This window comes from Micromys minutus (genome assembly GCF_963924665.1).
Source record: "Micromys minutus genome assembly, chromosome: 27".
Lineage (NCBI taxonomy): Eukaryota > Metazoa > Chordata > Mammalia > Rodentia > Muridae > Micromys > Micromys minutus.
In genome coordinates, this window is record NC_137962.1 from 38,821,843 (window position 1) to 38,840,348 (window position 18,506).

General features: G+C 42.4%; 1 protein-coding gene across 2 annotated transcripts; it reads left to right on the top strand.

Moving 5' to 3' along the window:
* Positions 1 to 391: 391 nt before the first annotated feature.
* Positions 392 to 17,187, top strand: DDX17 (DEAD-box helicase 17). Of its 2 annotated transcripts, none has more exons than XM_080939356.1 (13): positions 392 to 748; positions 3,689 to 3,839; positions 4,889 to 4,988; positions 6,216 to 6,349; positions 6,928 to 6,993; positions 7,788 to 7,929; positions 8,269 to 8,429; positions 8,514 to 8,686; positions 9,700 to 9,810; positions 10,222 to 10,283; positions 11,096 to 11,155; positions 15,155 to 15,397; positions 16,448 to 17,187. In XM_080939356.1, exons 1-13 carry the CDS (start codon positions 699 to 701, stop codon positions 16,951 to 16,953), a joined length of 1,959 nt encoding a protein of 652 aa, XP_080795482.1. In that variant the 5' UTR covers positions 392 to 698; the 3' UTR covers positions 16,954 to 17,187. The 2 variants fall into 2 exon arrangements, with proteins under 2 accessions (XP_080795482.1, XP_080795483.1); XM_080939357.1 differs by having other exon boundaries at positions 15,155 to 15,391.
* The last annotated feature ends 1,319 nt before the right edge of the window (positions 17,188 to 18,506 follow it).

Genomic DNA, 18,506 nt, shown 5'->3' on the forward strand with positions numbered 1-18,506 from the left:
CATGGACAGCGACTACAGTGTAAGCACAAGCCCGGCCTCAAATGCTGCTTGAGCTCGGAATGCTGGGAAAAGTCCATTCTCTAAACAGAATGCGCTACGAAGACTGCGCATCCTCGCAATAGTGGGCTGGCCAACGGCGCAAACAAAGTTACGTCGTGCAGACGCCTCGCCCCACCCCCAGCCAACGTTCTAGAGCTGGCGGCGCGAGAACGCTACGCCGGTTGCGCACACTGCTTTATTTAGGTGGACGGACAAGAGCACCCATCTCCGTCACTGACGTAAAACGATTCCTAGAATGCCTGTAGCCTCGCGAGGAGCCCTCCAGACGCTGTTTACGTAGGGTCTCGGCCGTGCGTAGCGTAGTTGGAGAAGTATCAGCGGCCGCCGCCATTTTGTGCAGTTGCTGGGAAGGAAAGGAGACGCCTAAACCGTGGCACCGCCCGGTTTGAGCGTGACCAGACCTCCCAACTGTACTAACAACCCCGATTCTCTGAATTTTGCTCCCGTCTCCGACGAGAGAGGCGGCGACGGTGGCGTCTGCGACGGGAGACAGCGCGTCGGAGCGAGACAGCGCCGCGCCTGCCGCCGCCCCAACAGCGGAGGCGCCGCCGCCATCGGTCATCACTAGACCAGAGCCGCAATCTCTCCCAAGCTCAGTCATCCGTGCCCCTCTCCCAGATCTTTATCCGTTTGGGAACATGCGCGGAGGCGGCTTTGGGGATCGGGATCGTGACCGGGACCGTGGAGGGTAAGGGGGAGGTACAGGCGGGGGGCGGGGTGGCCCGTAGAGCCTGAGGCTGGGGGAGTACAATGGCGGCGGTGCTTGGGCCTCAGGCTCGGGCGGGCCCCTCTGCGGACCGCGGGCCTGGCTTCGAAGTGACAGGCTAACCTGGTTTCTCTTGGCCCGCTCGCCGATCATTTGATCCCTGCAAGCCGGCCGCAGCGTCTGTCTGGGGAGAACACGGATGCTCAAATTTTAATCTAGGAAAGACTGCCTTGAGATGGTTTCCTTTCCGCTATGTTAGCCATCCCTATTAGAGAAGGACTGGAATTGGAAAGACCTTTTTGATTCTAAACTAGGTTTTACTCCCCTTCTGTCATATTTCGGTTAAGTGGAAACATCAGAATGGGAGGTGCTGGAGTTGCTTTCTAAAAGATCGAAGTTGGGAGAGCCAGGAGGGCAGGTGACATTTTTTTTTTAATTGCCTTTTAAAGATCCCGTTGACTTTGAGGCCTAAGCTGGGAAGTTTTGTTTTTATATATATTTAAATTAGTTAACGTAGGAAGCTTTGGGTGGTGTATTGCTAGAGAAATCCTTGAATGTGTGCCCTGGAATCAGTACAGCAAAAAGCTTTATGCCAACATTGTTTCTCAAAAATAGAGAATGGAAACTATTCACATTTAGATAAACTCTGGGTGCTTTTTATTTGGATACAATGAAAAGGGGGGCTGGTTGTGGTGGCACATGGACTCGGGAAGCAAAGACATTACAGGTGTATCTCCGAGTTCAAAGCCAGCTGATCTGCATAGTAAGTTCCAGGACTACATAATGAGATTCTACCTAGAAGGAAAAAAAAGAAGAAAAAAACAACCCTTTAAAAGTAACAAAGTGGGACTGGAAAGATGGCTCAGTGGTTAAGAGCACTGATTGTTCTTCCAGAGGTCCTGAGTTCAAATCCCAGCAACCACATGGTGGCTCACAATCATCTGTAATGAGATCTGATGACCTCTTCTGGTGTGTCTGGAGACAGCTACAGTGTACTTACCTATAATAAATAAATCTTTAAAAAAAAAAAAAAAAAAAAAAAAAAAAGGTAACAAAGCTGTTGAACTCCAGATGGACACATACCAGTAATTGCCTCACTTAGAGACTGAGTCAGAAGGTTGGAGTTCAAAGCTAGCCTGGGCAACATGCATCTTGTCTCAAAACAAGACAATGGTTAACCGAGTTCAAAGTGGGGGGCAGTGGTAGGAAAAAAAATTCAGTTAGAATAAACCTTGTAAAGGAATCTTATTTGTGGAAGCTTTATTTTTTCCTAGATCATTAAATGCAAGCATTTTTGGATTCTAGCAAGCACAATGGAAAATAACACATAACCACATTACACTCATTTGAGTTGAGCTTAAACCCTCTTAAAGACTGGGTTTTTCAAGATTGAAAAAGAACTATTTCTTAGAAGTGTTATAGAGTTGGATTAGTTGCTTCATTTACAAGTGGAGTGAATGAGAAGAAGCCCTTGTTCACTGAAGTCTTGAGTTGAAAAGCCTGAGACCTTTTAATGGTCTTGGTGGGTGTGCTCAATTTTATATTTTTCTTTCTAGTAGTGTTGGTTTAGCAGTGTTATTAATAAGGCACCCAAATTCTGCCTGCTCAATATAGATACCCAGTGAGTTCCAGTAACATTTCTGGCCATAAATAATTGCAGGGTGTTTTGTCTCAGTGCTGTGTAGCTAAGGGTTGACCTAGAATGTCCTCACTGTGTCAGTGTCCCAAGTTCAGGAACACAGATGTAGGCTGTCACACCAGGCTCTGATGAAGAGGGTATTATCTGCTACTTTTCCTAATATTAGCAGGTCTTGAAATGATATTTTTTAAAGTAGGTACTATTGAATTTTCTCCAGTGCTGTAGTGGTTTACAAGGAATAAGGAAATGAGATCTGCGGGGCTTGGTGGAAAGAGGGCTCCAGCACAGCAGAGGTTACATATAGAGGAACTCAAAAAACAAAACAAAAAAGGAAATGAGATTTTTTTTAAGCTCTGTACTTAACATAGATTAGACAAAGAGGTTATATTAGGATTGTTCTGGGAAAAGTAGTTTCTAATTTTTTACATCTTGGGTTTGGCAAGTAGCCACATCTATATTGTTTAGCTTGTCTGTCTGTCATAAAGGATATCTAAAAGACAAGACTTACTTTAGATTTGTTGGAAGGGGTTTTGTTTTGACTCGGAATCGACTGGCCTTGAACTCTAACCTTGCCATCTTGAACTTGAAGCTTTCAAGTGCTAGGATTACACATCAGTACCTTTTCTAGCTTTGAATCTTATTAACAAAACAAACACCTGTAACCTACATATTGATGTTTTTTGTTTTGTTTCTGTAACTAAATAGTTTTATTTGACCTTGGGGTGGTGACTCACATTTATAATTCCAGTGTTTAGGAAGCTGAGGCAGGAGAATTGCTGGGAGTTTGAGGGGGGAGTACAGGAAGAATGAGGGTCTGCCTCAAAACAGGAATAGTATTACTATTTTGGGAATAAAAGGGAGATTTAAAGTAAAATATAAAATTTTAAAAAAGGACAACTTTATTCTGGTTCTGTAGAGTAAACTAAACACTATACCCTGATGTCCCAGTAGTTTACCCTTGTAAATTAGAGAAGTTCTTGCCCAGCAAAAGTGGGGAAACTGGACAAAAAGCTGTTGTAAATCTGAAGGACTTCCTTGAAGTATATTTTTCTCCCTGTTGACAGTCTTGCTCTTATAGTTTAAGAGTACCACTTCCTACAAGAGCAGAGACCATTAGTTTTTATTCTATCTAGAATCTCTAGTGCCATTTAAAACTACATTTAGTTGGTGTCAGTAACTTTGTTAAAGAGCTAAAATAGGTGGAAAACTGAGATGCAAGGAAGTCGTCTCCTTTCCTATCAGGAGATGGGTAGTAATGAATCTACGTTTTGTTGTGTCTCTAGGTTTGGAACAAGAGGTGGCAGTGGGCTTCCCCCGAAGAAGTTTGGTAATCCTGGGGAGCGTTTACGAAAAAAGAAGTGGGATTTGAGTGAACTCCCCAAGTTTGAGAAGAACTTTTATGTTGAACATCCAGAAGTAGCAAGACTGACTCCGGTAAGAAGGGAGGGCGGGTGAGTGAATGTTTAAAATTATGTCAGATTTTTTTTAATGTGTTGTGATTTTGTTTTTGTATGTGGGTATTTTGTTTGTTTTCTTTTATTAGTCCTTTGATGTCCTAGCATTCACTCTGTAGACCAGACTGGCCTCAAACTCAAGAGATCCACCTGCCTCTGCTTCCCAAGTCCTGAGATTAAAGGCATGTGCACCATCAGTCAGCTTGTTTAAGTAGTTTTTGTTGTTTTTAGACAGGGTTTTGATTTGTAACCCCAGCAAACCTGGAACTTGCTTTGCAACCCAGGCTGGCCTCAGACTCAGAGATCCACCTGTATCTGTCTCTTGAGTACTAGGACTAAAGAATTCCATCACCATGCCTTGCCTTTGTGTTTTAATTTTTATGTGATAAAATTATTCTCTTTATAGAATGGTCTACATTTTATGTAGTTCCAGGCTGGTCTTTAACTTGCTGTCCTGTTTCTTCAGCTCCTGGACTGCCAGGGTTATAGGCATGGGAAGCTACACCTTGTGATCTTTTCTTGGTCAAACCCTGGCCAACCTTTATCCATGAAGACAGGTGCTCAGCTATTGAGCTATTTTTCTGCCGTGCTGCACTCAAACCTAGCACCATATGCATGTAAAGTTTAAACCACCATTAACCTACATGCTTATAAAATTAGTTTAACATTTTATATTTGTGTACTTTTAACCACCTAATGATGTATTCTCTCCAGAGGATTGTTTGTCCAGAAAAATCATATAATGGAAAGATCATTTGGGCCCGAGTCTGTTGTAGACTGTCTCACTATGTAACCCTGGCTGGTCTGGAACTTGTTTAGAAACCAGGTTAGGTTTGAACTTGATCCTTCTACCTGCTGTGCAGGGATGACAGAGTACCACCTAACCTGGCTAGGAATTACTCTTGAGTGTTTTCTCTTCGCCATGTGCATCACAAACTTGGATTCATGTAGAAAGCATTAGCATATATCATTGTGATAATAAAGCTTCTAAAATGAGGACTTTGTTGTTTTTATTCTCCTCCCCCACAGTATGAGGTTGACGAGCTACGTCGGAAGAAAGAGATTACGGTGAGAGGGGGAGATGTTTGTCCAAAACCTGTCTTTGCCTTCCATCATGCTAACTTTCCACGTAAGTGTTCTTTAATCCTGTGTTAAGGAGGGTGCTTAAAGGTTTTGAAAGTCTCAGGATTTTGTCTAAAAGATAGTAGAAATCTGGGCTGGAGAGATGGCTCAGTAGTTAAGAGCACTGGCTGCTCTTCCAGAGGTCCTGAGTTCAATTCTCAGCAACCACATGGTGGCTCATAATCATCTGTAATGAGATCTGATGCCCTCTTCTGATGTGCCTGAACACAGCAACCATGTATGCATTCACATACATAAAATAAATAAATCTTTTTTTAAAAAAGGAAACATTAAAAAAAAAAGATAGTAGAAATCTTTTATATAGCAAAGATAGTAGCTAGGTGATAGTAGCAGTTGCAGACCTTAGATCCCAGCACTCAGGAGGCAGACACAGGCAGATTTCTGAGTTCCAGGACAGCTAGGGCTACACAGTGAACCAAGTCTTCAAAAAAGGGAAGGCAGGAAAAGAAAGTAATTTAATTGGGAGTTGGGACCAGTCAAGTGGGTAAGGGTGTTTAGACAGTTTGAGTTCACATTTTGGAAATCAAATAAACATGAAAGGAGGACACAGAACCACTTCAGCACACACCCAAAATAATAAAGTTGAGTTTTTAATTTTTAAGATAAAGCCTTACTATATAAATCAGCCTAGCCTGGATCTCAGGGATCCTCCTGCCTCTGCATCCCAAGTGTTGGGATTAAAGTTGTGTGCTACCATGCCTGGCTTTGAATAGTAATTTTCTGTTTCCAGTTTTTTTGAATGGAGATTAATTACTAGTTTCAATAGATATCATGTTGCACAAATTTTTGTGTTTTGAAAGATTATTTTATATAGTTAGGTTCCTGGGGAGTCCAGAAGAAGGCATCAGAATGTCTGAGGTTGGAATTACAGTTACTTGTTAGACTTTCGTGGATCCTGGGAACCAATTTGGATTCTCTGCAAGAACAACTGAGCCATTTCCTCAGCCTCTGCTTTGCCTTTAGTGTGGAAACTTATACTAGTATTTTGCCCCTGTATTTTATAATATTTCTTCTAGGAACTTGGGGAACAGTAAATGAGCCGGTGCTATTCGGTGTGTTAGGATAGTGTTGGGTGGGCCAGAGATTGGGTTTAACGTTCTTGGCAAATAATAAAGCAGAGTAAGTCCTACCATCAGTAAGTGCTACTTTTTAAGACTTCATATGTACCCTTAGTTTTACTAGTAAAGGTAGTAATATGTTTACTTTCTTACAGAGTATGTAATGGATGTGCTGATGGATCAGCACTTTACAGAACCAACTCCCATTCAGTGCCAGGGATTTCCTTTGGCTCTTAGTGGCAGGGATATGGTTGGCATTGCACAGACTGGCTCTGGAAAGACATTGGCGGTAAGTACCAAGTTTTTGACATTGTGGTAACTTACTTTGTTATCCTAGTTGTCTTAGTTTCTCGTTTGTTCTTGGGTTTTTGTGGGTGAGTGGGTGGTTTTCCCAAGATAGTTTCTCTGTGTAGTTCTGACTATTGCTCTGTATACCAGGGTGACCTTGAGCTCAGAACAACCTATCTTGGTCCCCTTCCAAGTGCTAGGATTTAAGGTATGCCACCATGCTTGCCTCACACTTTCTCAGTTCTTAACCTCATAGTCAAAGTGCTGTGTGCAGGCATGGCAAGATGAACCTACTTTTAATCCTAGCACAAGGGAGGCAGAGTCAGGTGGGTGGATTTTTGAGGCCAACATGTAGTGAGTTCCAGGATAGCCAGAGAAGGCCACATGGTGAAACACTATCTCCAAAGAAACAAACAAAAAAAAAAAATCTCAGCTTTATGCTTAACATTGCACTGGAGTGCGGTAATTATTCTATTTTTCCCATTTCCCATTAGGTTATTGTTAATGCTGGTTTAACTTGCATCTGTTAGGCTAATGGCCTAGGTTTGTATGACATTGTTGATTCTCATTTCTCCCCAGTATTTGCTGCCTGCAATTGTTCATATAAACCACCAGCCATACTTGGAAAGAGGAGATGGCCCAATTGTAAGTGTGTTACCCTTTGCAATTTTTCAGAATAACTATTTTGAATGGTGGTTGAATTTTAGGCACTGTGCCCAGTTTAATTCTTATGAATCATCTCTCTGGCCCCTGCTCTTACTCAATTCTCACTTCTTTTCTCCATATGTAGAGATGGTATTGGCCTATCTTATTTGGGATTAAATGACTTGCCCAAAGTTGTGCACAATAAAATATGGATTTAAGGCATTCTTCCTCTTTTGTTTGTAATCTGATTTATGCCCTTGTATGTGCTAAACAGTAATTCCACCACCGAGCTCCACCTCTGAACTGAACCTAGTCTTTGAACCAGTTTTAGTAGCAAACTTAAGTGCAATTCTTTGTTTGGGGTTTTTTGTTTTGTTTTGTTTTGTTTTTTGGTTTTTTTTTTTTTTTTTTTTGGTACTGGGGGTTGAATTTACGGCTTAATGCATGCTAGGTAAGTATTCAACCATTTGTCCCTTGAACATAATTCTTAATTAATAATTTTATTAGGTTTGCTTATTCTTTTGAAAGGATTGGGTACATGCTGCCTTATTTTGTAGAAGTCAAAGGATAACTTGTAAGTGTCAGTTCTTTCCACCATGTGGATCTCGGGATCAGGTTGCCAAACTTAAGAGATTAGAAGTTGAAAGGCCAGAGAGTCTCCATGGCTTAATACTAAAAGATAAAGGGAAATTCGACTACCTTTTGATTCTCAGGGTGGTTGGGATTTGGGGGGTTGTTGGAGTTGGGGTGGCTGTCTCAGGGTTATTTGCTTCTCCCCACCCCCTTTGTTTCAGTGTCTAGTGCTAGCTCCTACCAGAGAGCTTGCTCAGCAGGTGCAGCAGGTGGCTGATGATTATGGAAAATGCTCTAGGTTGAAGAGTACATGCATATATGGAGGTGCTCCTAAAGGTCCTCAGATTCGAGACTTGGAAAGAGGTAAAAAAAAAAAAAAAAAAAAAAAAGCTTGCCAATTTCTATAAATGAAAATGAGCATTGAGTTCTTATGAGAAAATTCAGTATTTTCAATGGTGTAGAAATTCTTGAGATTGTGGTTTTGTTGGGGGAAATGTGTGACTAGGGACTTAATCTACTGTTTGTGACATTGTCCTTACATCGTGTTCTTAGATACTGTAAGTTTAGCAAGTGCTCTAACATTAAATGCAGCCACTAGGCCTGGGGCTTCCTAGTTTCTTTGTGCTGAGGTTGGATATTATGTAAGTAAGAAAGGGTTCTTCATGGACTAGATTTTTTGTTGTTGTTATTGTTGCTTTATAGGTGTTGAGATTTGCATAGCCACTCCTGGGCGTCTAATAGATTTCCTGGAGTCAGGAAAGACAAACCTTCGGCGATGTACTTACCTTGTGTTGGATGAGGCTGACCGGATGCTTGACATGGGCTTTGAACCCCAGATCCGTAAAATTGTTGATCAAATAAGGGTTTGTAAACCTGATCACTATATTTATACTTATTTGTTCCTTAATAGTTTCTTAATCTAAAGGAGAGCCTTCTTTTCTTGATAGCCTGACCGTCAGACACTGATGTGGAGTGCAACCTGGCCAAAGGAAGTAAGGCAGCTTGCAGAGGATTTCCTGCGTGACTACACCCAGATCAATGTGGGCAATCTGGAGCTGAGTGCCAACCACAACATCCTGCAGATTGTGGATGTCTGTATGGAAAGTGAAAAAGATCACAAGTATGGAAAGAGATGTCATAGCATATGATAATATAATTAAGTGTAATCCACTAATTGATACTAAGTTTGGTTTATATTTGAGACAGGGCCACACTAGGTATCCTGTGGTTGTCCTCAAACTCATGATCTCCCTTCCTCAGCCTCCCAAGTGCTAGGTTTACATTTGTATTACAACAGCTGAGAAATTGATTGATTGATTGATTGATTATTCTTTTTTTGGAGGTTGAAAACATTGCATCATACATTAGAACATTGTCTTCATTGATCTTGGATCCTTGCATTTACATGTTGGGCTTTTTTAATGCCCATGGTATAGGTTTTATGTGGGCTTAAGATTAACCTCCTTTCACCTCATTTCTGAGAAATGGGTAATAGCAAATATCTCAGATCTGCTTTGAGTCTAGTATGAATTGGAATTAAACTGTGTTGATTTACTTGAGACAAGGTCTCTATCCTTGGCAGGCCTGGAGCTCATGGTGTAACTAACAGAAGGCAACTTTGAGCCTCTGCCTCCCCCATGCTGAGTGAGATATTAGGCTTATTCCACCAAGCTTGGTTTATATGTTGCTGGAGATTAAGCCTAGGCCATCATGCATGCTAGACAAATACTATGACTACAGTCTGATTAGTTTTTGTTGTTTATTTTCCTGTGCTGTGCCCATAAAATTCAAATCCCCTGGGGCTGGAATTAGAGGTGGTTGTGAGCCACTCAGTGGGTGCCCAGCATTCCAGAAGCAGGCAATTCAAGGACAGTTGGGGCTATACAGAAAAAACCCTGTCTTCAAAAAGGGGGGAGGTAAGGTCTTTTTTCCCCTTTTGGAATAGAAGATTTTTATTATGTAGCTAAGGTTGGTCTTGAACTCTCCATCGTGCTTCAGCCTGTCAAGTGCTCCTGGGATTGTAGACATAAGCCATCACTCTTTGGTGTGTGGCTTTGGAAGTGAATAACATGTGGCTGGTGTATAGGAAGATTTTTTTCTGGGTGATGACAGCATTGTTGTTCATCTTTTCAGATTGATCCAGCTGATGGAGGAAATCATGGCAGAAAAGGAAAATAAGACGATAATATTTGTGGAGACAAAGAGGCGCTGTGATGACCTCACTCGAAGGATGCGCAGAGATGGGTGAGTGTAGCACCTAGATAGCTTTATGCCAGCAGTTCTCAACCTATAGGTCATGATTCCTCAGGTGTGGAGGAGGTTGAAAGACCCTTTCACAGAAGTCGAATACCCTGCATATCAGACATTTATAATTCATAACAGTAACAAAATTACAGTTAGTGATATAACAGTGAAATAATTGTGAGGTTGGGGATCAGCGCTGTATTAAAGGGTGGCAGTATTAGAAAGGCACTGTTATGCCCAGGCAGCTTCCAAATGACTTGTTGTGTGGGTGTGTATTTTATCCTAATGGATAATTGTGTGCATGTGTAAATGAGCAGTCTTCTATTTTGTTGCATAGATAACTTGGATCAGAATTTGTGCTAATATTTTTTTGTAAAGATCTCTAATATATAATAAATATTCTTCTGATAGTTGGCCAGCTATGTGTATCCATGGAGACAAGAGTCAACCAGAAAGAGATTGGGTACTTAATGGTAAGAACAAAACTGGGCTTGCTTTATTTGTTTTGTTTGTTTATAGGCAGGATTTCACTGTGTAGATCAGGCAAGCTTTGAACTCACAGAAATCTACCTGCTTTTGCCTCCCAGGCATTATGTGGGAAAAAGTGTGCTACTATACCTAGCACAATAAAGGTTTTTGACAACTGTCATTGTAGCTGCTGCGTCCTCTCCTCCCCCAACAGTTTATAAAGGACCAGATAATTGTACAGAAACAAGTAGTCGTAGACAGTATTGTAGACATGACCTGGCTGCATCTCCAACAACAGTTTTATTTGCAAAAATAAGTATTGTACTAGATATTATTTGTAGACCAAATACCATACCTAGCCTTGTTCTAGTTAATTGAACCCTAGATATTTTAATACATCTCCAGAGTTAAGTCTTTTTAAATGAAAGGAACTGTAGAGATGGCTCAGCCATAGAGTGTGTACTACTCTTTGAGGGTTCCATCATGCACAGATACACAGAAAATTTTAATTATTTGTTTTTGAGACAAAGTCTTACCATGTACCCTTGACTGTCCCGGGACTCAGTAAAGTTCAGGCCAGCCTTGAAGTCTCAGATCTACCTGCCTCTATGTCCTGAGTGCTGGGATAAAGGCATGTACCACCACTGCAAGCTTAACAATTTTTTTAAATGCTTAAAGTACTTTTTTAAAAATTGAAATGAGTGTGGTATAAGATATATTAAGGTACCGAGCCCATGTTATGAAGGGTGTGGGGGGGGGGCATGTCATTTACACATGTTCTTTAGCCTCACTTCCTCCCTTTTTGTTTCTCTTCCAGAGTTCCGATCTGGGAAGGCTCCTATCCTCATTGCCACAGATGTAGCCTCCCGTGGGCTAGGTTTGTATAGCTAGGTGTCTCTATCGGTGCTTTGTGTATCTTTTGGTTTAAAAATAATTTTTTTGTCATGTCAGATTGACAATTGTATGTACATACGTTTAGTCAAAAGTGGGTATAAGTGTGATTTTTTCCCCTCCCTGCAGTTTTCTTTTAACCTTCGTTGGGGATATTGTTATTAATATGACTGTTATTATTTTGGGTTTTCTGTGGTTCCCACCCCCTTTATTTTCAAAGATCTGTCTGGCTCCTAACAAACAGTCTTTGGTCTGTAGCAAGGCTTAGGCATGACTATTAGATTACAGTTTTCTGGCTGGATAGAGGGAGCCTAATTAGACCTAGCTATCAAGCTGGTTTCTTTAGTTTTTCCCTTTACTATAGATACAAAGAGGCTACTTCCATGAACATTTACTCAAAGGGGTTTGATATATAATGTCATTCTGTTAAATCTGCATTGCTCAGTATTTCTTCAGTAATGTGATTGGCAGTTATTCCTCCCTTTACCCATCATTTGGCCATAGACATGTCTGGTTTAGGAACTTAATCTGAATATGTTCTTCTGATGCTTTTAATTCCTGCTTTAAAATACATACAAATAGCCTGTGATACTTGGACTCTTGTGAACAGAACAAGTTTGACCCAGAATGTTTACATTATAAGGATTATTTTAGCTGGGTGTGGTAATACACGCCTTTGATTCCCACACTTGGGAGACAGAGGCAAGTGGTTTCTATAGTTTGAGGCAAACCTGGTGTGTGTAGTGAGTTGTTGACCAGCCAGGGCTACAGTGTAAGACTGTCTCCAGAAAAATTTTACAGCTAGGCATGGTAGTTATAGGCTTGAGGGCAACCTAGGTTATGTAGCAAGGTCTTGTCTTAGAGAGATGGGGTCATTTCTATTGGGTGGAAACCATTATTGATGTGTTTAATTTCCTGTTGAGTAAGGTGAGAAGTACCAAGTTTCCCTGTGCAATTTAACATAGACATGATACGTAATATGAATTTAGCAGTGATGGAGCCTTTTTATCCATTCGACTTAACTCCTCCTTCAGAGGTAGTGACCTGCAGCCATGGTGGGAAGGTGTCTCTTTCTTCTGAGGTCCTCTCTGCTGGGTCTGTGCCCTTAGAACTGGGGCCTGGGAAAGAAGGCAGAAGCCTGAAAGCAATCTACATAAAAGCTTTCAGTAATGGTGGTTTTTAAAACAGGCTTGCTATGTGCTGGTAGCTTCTTTGTGCATCTTGCCTAGACAATTAAAAATTTGTTCTGTCCTTTTGCATATTTTAAACAAAATCAATTGGCTACCGTTAGAATAACTTAGACTCTTCATCCCACCCTCCCTCATTCAAGTGAGGGGAGAGGGAAGGTGCCTGAGTCTGTTTCTTGTTACTCAACATCAGTGCTTGTTTTGGGCCCCTTTGTTTGCTGCCTTGTAAAAATCAAAAGGAGGGAGAAAACCCACCACAAATGGCAGAATTCTGACCAAGGTCCTACAAGATCCTGGAAAGTGAAGGCTTCTACCTCATAGACAGGGGTGCTATTTTCAGCTGAGTCACCAGGCCTTTTTTCACTTCTGTGGAGCGATGGTCTCTTAAATGATCCCTTCAGGTAAGTTCTTTGACTCCCATAGTTCATAATAGTCATCTTCAGGTGACCACTGTTCCCTTTCCACTGGGATATTTTTTATTTTGCTTTTTTTTCTTTTTTTTTCCTTTTTTTGTTTAAACTACACACTGTTGAACTAAAAGTATTGAATTTATTTCATTTTGTTTTTTAACAGAAGCTTTGATATCAACTGCAGATCACTCAGTACATGGCTGAGGCAAATCTCCATTGGCCCGATGCCACTCTAGATGAGCCTGCTGGCTAGTCCTAGACTCTCCCATTTAGTGAGTGGAGTTTCAGGACATGGCATAGGGCTTTCTAAACCACACGTTCTCCCAGGCCACTGACCAAAACATGTAACTTTCCATTTCTTACCCTGCTGCAGCATCGTCTATAAAGACAGCAAGATAATATTGTGGTAGTGCAACAGTAACCTCAGGGCAGCCTGGGCTGGAGAAACCCGATTCTAGGCTTGCTCTTAGGTGGCCTTCAGTCAGCTGTGCACACTCAGGACACCCTTCTAGCATGAAGACCTTTTGCACCGTGTCACCCCTTATCGAGCCCCTCCAGAAGTACTCCCAGCTGTTAGCATCTGAAGCCCTGGTGCTTGCTGCTTGGAAAGCACACTTCTGTACATCCAGTGCAGTAATTCAGCGTGCTCAGTTTCCCATGGTCACTCAGTGGGAGTGACTAAAGGAGCATTGTTCAAGCTCTGAAGAAGTGTTCATGGAGTTAACCCCCACCCCATCCTGCCCCACCCTTCCATACTTGCCCTGTTACATTTTTTTCTTTGTGGCATCAACGACCCAAGCCGGAGACTCAAGCTGCCCCCTGTGATAAGTGCCTTCTCGTCTTTCTGGTGTGATTCAGGACTTTAGGGGTCAGTAAAGACTGAGGAGCCTTTATTGTAATAAGAAACAGACATAATGCCCCTACTTCACATGCCCCTAACAACAGCTGAATTTTTTTTTTTTAATCTTCTCCCCCTTTCCCCTGAAATTAATCCAGTCTGGGCAATAGATGCAAGTCTGACCCTTTGGATGTAACTTTTTTTTTTTTTTAATTTTTCTACAATCACCCCAATAACCTTGGGGAGGCGTTGGAGGACCTGAAATTTTTACCTGAACCCAGGTTCTCCGGCGCTTGGCAACCAAATGGGGCTACAGAGAAGCATCTAAGCCAGTTCACAGAGCGAGCGTGTGTGGGGACTTCTCACTGCCACGGACCCTTGATGCATGCTCCCCGCGCTCCAGTGGTCCCGTGTCAGAAGGCGGAGTTTTCGAAAGGAGGCCGCCAAATATAAAAGGCAAAGAGACGGGATCGGCTGCAGCGGTTTCCCAAAGGAGGAGGGAGTGTGCATCGGTCTGGTAACAAACAGAGAATGTTTTTTAATTATTTCTATCACAGAAATCTGTGTTTTATCTAGGATATTTTCGGAATATTCTTTGTAAAATGCAGATTTTTTTCCACCAAAAATTAGGATTCTGTTATTAAATTTGCTTGTTAAGTAGGTTAAAAAACTACATTTAGCTGAAAGCATTACACTAACATTTGCATACTTAAAGTTTTAGGGGGTTATTCAGCCATGTGCAGAATAATAAATGTGTGTCTCAAGGTTTCATGGTTTTCCCCACATTCTTTGGCTATTGAATTTTCAGGTCACATAGACAATTTGATTGTTGATACAAGTACTAAGTTTGCAATAACCTTGAGTTGAGTGGAAAAAAACCTCATTTGAGAAGCTGGGCTTGGCAGTAGAGTGAAATTTTAGTGTAATGTGTTCTTGTGATTAAAAAGGGAAAGATAATATGGGTGTTCACACAAAGCAAAATAGGTGTGTATTTTGGCTTTGGTTTGCTTGTTAAATACAAGAGCAAGAGAGAACCCAATTGTTGATCAAGTCTAAGGATGTAGTGAGTAGATGAAGTGCCTTTCCATGGTGCTCTGTGGCTGGTCTGAAGGTAAGTTGGTTGTATTGTTGGTAGACTGTGCCAGGCTTCTCCCAACAGAGTAGAAGTGATTTGGCCCTGCACTTTAGTGGTGGTCACTGAGTTCTCGTTCCAGCTTTAAAAGGGGGGCACTAGGATGTGTCAGTCTGTACTCTGGTCTCAGTGTAGCTCCTGTCAGCGTACCATTACTGAAAAGGCAGGAGTTTTGGGGTACTGAACAAGCTCTATAGAATAATAGCAAAGAAGATGCAGGGCCGTGTGTGTCCTGTGTGGCACTGACCCTCTTTTACTCTGTTGGGATGAGTCTCTTTTGTGCCTACTCAGGGCAGCTACTAACTCCGTCTTCTCTCCTCTCGCTGCCGTCTGCACTTGTGCTCTCCACCTCTTGCCATGTCTTTACCTCCTCTTTCTCTGCTACACCAACCGTCGCAATGTTTCATTGATGTGGAAGATGTGGAAGATGTCAAGTTTGTCATCAACTACGATTATCCAAACAGCTCAGAGGATTATGTTCACCGTATTGGCCGGACGGCCCGCAGCACCAACAAGGGCACTGCCTATACTTTCTTTACCCCGGGCAACCTGAAGCAGGCTAGAGAGCTGATCAAAGTATTGGAAGAGGCCAATCAGGCCATCAATCCAAAATTGATGCAGCTTGTGGACCACAGAGGTGGCGGCGGAGGAGGGGGTAAGGGTAAGTCCTGGAATTTTCCAGGTACTGCCAAGGACTTGTAACACTAATTGTGCCATGGTTTCTGCTGGTTTTTCTTTGTTGGTGAGTTTTTAGTTTTTCTTTTTGTTTGTTTTGATATGGGAGGCCTCTTGTTTGGAGTTGGAAAGAACTTTGTGGCCTTTTGGGTGACCTCATTTTAAGTTGAAAAGCAAGTTTTGTCACTGTGCCACTGTTACAGCTCAGTATTTTTGTAGTTGAAAATTTAAGACCCATTATTTAAAATTTGGGTCACAAGGTGCATGTTCACAACTAGTAGTACGTGCCTGTGAATCTTTTGGTTTTTATTTTTTTAAACAGGGTTTCTCTGTATGATCCTGGCTGTTCTGGAACTCACTTTTTTCTTTTTTTAAGATTCATTTATTATGTATAAGTAGACTGTAGGGGTCTTCAGACACACCAAAAGAGGGCATCAGATCTCATTACAGATGGTTGTGAGCCACCATGTGCTTGCTGGAAGAACAGTCAGTGCTCTTAACCACTGAGCCAACTCTCCAGCCCTAGAACTCACTTTTAAAACCGGGCTGTTCTCAGACTCATAGATCTATCTGCCTCTGCCTCCCCGCTGCTGGCAAGGGCACCACTGTCCAGCCAAGCCTGGGTTTGTTTTATTTGTTTTATGCATGAGTACTCTATCTGCATTTACTCCTGTATGCCAGAAGAGGGCATCGGGTCCCATTACAGATGGTTGTGAGCCACCATGTGGCTGCTGGGAATTGAACTCAGGACCTCTGGAAAAGCAGTCGGTGCTGTTAACCACTGAGCCATCTCTCCAGCCCCAAAGGCATACAGTTGATCCTCAGCTGTGAGGTACTCTCAGGTCTGCACTCTTGGCTCCCTAGTTTGGTGTATTGAGCTTGTTTTTGTTATCCTCATAAATACTCTAAAAGGCACCAAGTTGATATAAATATTAACTTAAGAGTCTAGCATTGCAAAGGAAGATGTGTTGAGTATTTCTGTGCCCCTTTATGTATATTTGTATGTATCACATACTTGGCATTTTCTTCCCACCAGGAGGCCGCTCACGATACCGGACTACTTCTTCAGCCAACAATCCCAATCTGATGTATCAGGATGAGTGTGACCGGAGGCTTCGAGGGGTCAAGGATGGTGGCCGGAGAGATTCTACAAGCTACAGGGATCGTAGTGAAACCGATAGAGCCAGTTATGCTAATGGCAGTGGCTATGGAAGCCCAAATTCTGCCTTTGGGGCACAAGCAGGCCAATACACCTATGCTCAAGGCACCTACGGGGCAGCTGCTTATGGCACCAGTGGCTACACGGCCCAGGAGTATGCTGCTGGCACTTATGGGGCTAGCAGTACCACTTCAGCTGGGAGGAGCTCCCAGAGCTCTAGCCAGCAGTTTAGTGGGATAGGCCGATCTGGGCAGCAGCCACAGCCACTGATGTCACAGCAGTTTGCGCAGCCTCCAGGAGCTACCAATATGATAGGCTATATGGGGCAGACTGCTTACCAGTACCCTCCTCCCCCTCCTCCCCCTCCGCCATCTCGTAAATGAAACTGCTTGGCGGGAGTGACTCTTGCAGATGAATTACATCTAAAGGAACACTGTCTTTTACCCTTCTAGACCTTTTCGTTTTTATTTTTTTCTTTTCCCTACCATTATGGGTTTTTGTTTGTTTGTTTGTTTGTTTGTTTTTTTAATGCAGATAGTTAAAAATTCACTGCCAGGTTTCTTCTGCCCACCCAAAAGATCCAGTCTATAATAACAGATTTTGTAAGAAAGAATATATATACATAACTGACTGGAAAAGATTAGTTTCTTCTCCCCCAACTTAATGCATGTTGAGGATATCGAGCTATTTTTCACCTTAAAGGTATTAGGCGCTTTTGTTGGAGCCTGTTTATCTTTGGGAGGGTGGGTAAGCAAGGATGGACTGCTCTGCAGGAGATGGCGTCTGTCCTTCAGACTGTTCTCCTAACTGGGAGGAGCCAAGAGGGATTTCCATGCACACTGCCCATGTGGGTTTTAAGTTACTGAAGTTAGATTACTCAGGCCTGATGAATTTTTAAGACTGCTTTGTCAGTCATTTGGCTGATGGCTTATGTGCATTCAACAGTTTAAAAATTCCTAATTGGTTTTGTTGCCACCACCACCCCCACACTTTTTCCTGCAGTTATTAAATAATAACCAGGTTAGTGTTAAGTTAGAAATTATATTTCTGAGTTGAAGCGTTGTCTTTTTAAGTTTAAAAAAACTATAAAGTGTTGTTTTACTAGGTAGACTGGCATTTGGGTAGAGGCTGCCTGGTTTTTTCCTCCCATATAACCAGGGGCCATCTGAAAGTCATTTTTCTAGGCAGATAAGCCACTATGAGCAGTAAGCATCAGCGCTGAGCAGAAACTTCCTGAGCAGCATTTAGAAAGCACCTTTAGAAACGGCTGCAAGTGGGCAGATCTTCCTCTTGAGCTCAGTGTTCTTAGAGTAAGAGTGACTTCGTGTGCTGCTCTATCCACTTGGCCAGGCTCTCCTAAACAGGACTGCTGAAGAGCTAGTCTCATAGCCTGTTCTCTGAGGTGCTTTGTAGCAGCTGGAGTCACTTATCCTGGGCTTCCCTCAGTTTTTCACAGGTAGGTAGTGCTCACGGAGGACTGAAGCCCAGGCTCACCTTACTCTGGAGTGTGCAGGTGTGGGTGAGCTTGTCTCATCCTTGTGCTTTCCTCTGGAACTCGGAAGAGCAGCAAACGAAGTTGGAAAGAAAATTCTGCTCTTACATTACCTAAACAGGACAGGACAGCAGATGCCCCAAAGCCTCTAGTAGATGAAAGTGGTGGGGGGCTTGTGTGTGGCTGTTAATCTGTGCTGTTAGTTCACAGTGTAGTTGAAGGGAGGAGGCTCCCTGCACTCCTTGGCTGTACCCTGAGGGTGCTTGCTGCTTTATACAGTAACAGTCAATTGAGGTTTCTTTCAGGAAGAGAAAAGGGATGGTTTTGAGGGGCTCAGAAAATAAGATTCAGTGTGTAACATAACAGGTAGGTTGTCAGCACATGCTGAACATCTGCATGTGAATGCACGCTTGGCATCCTTTTGTTTTCCTTACAGACTATGAA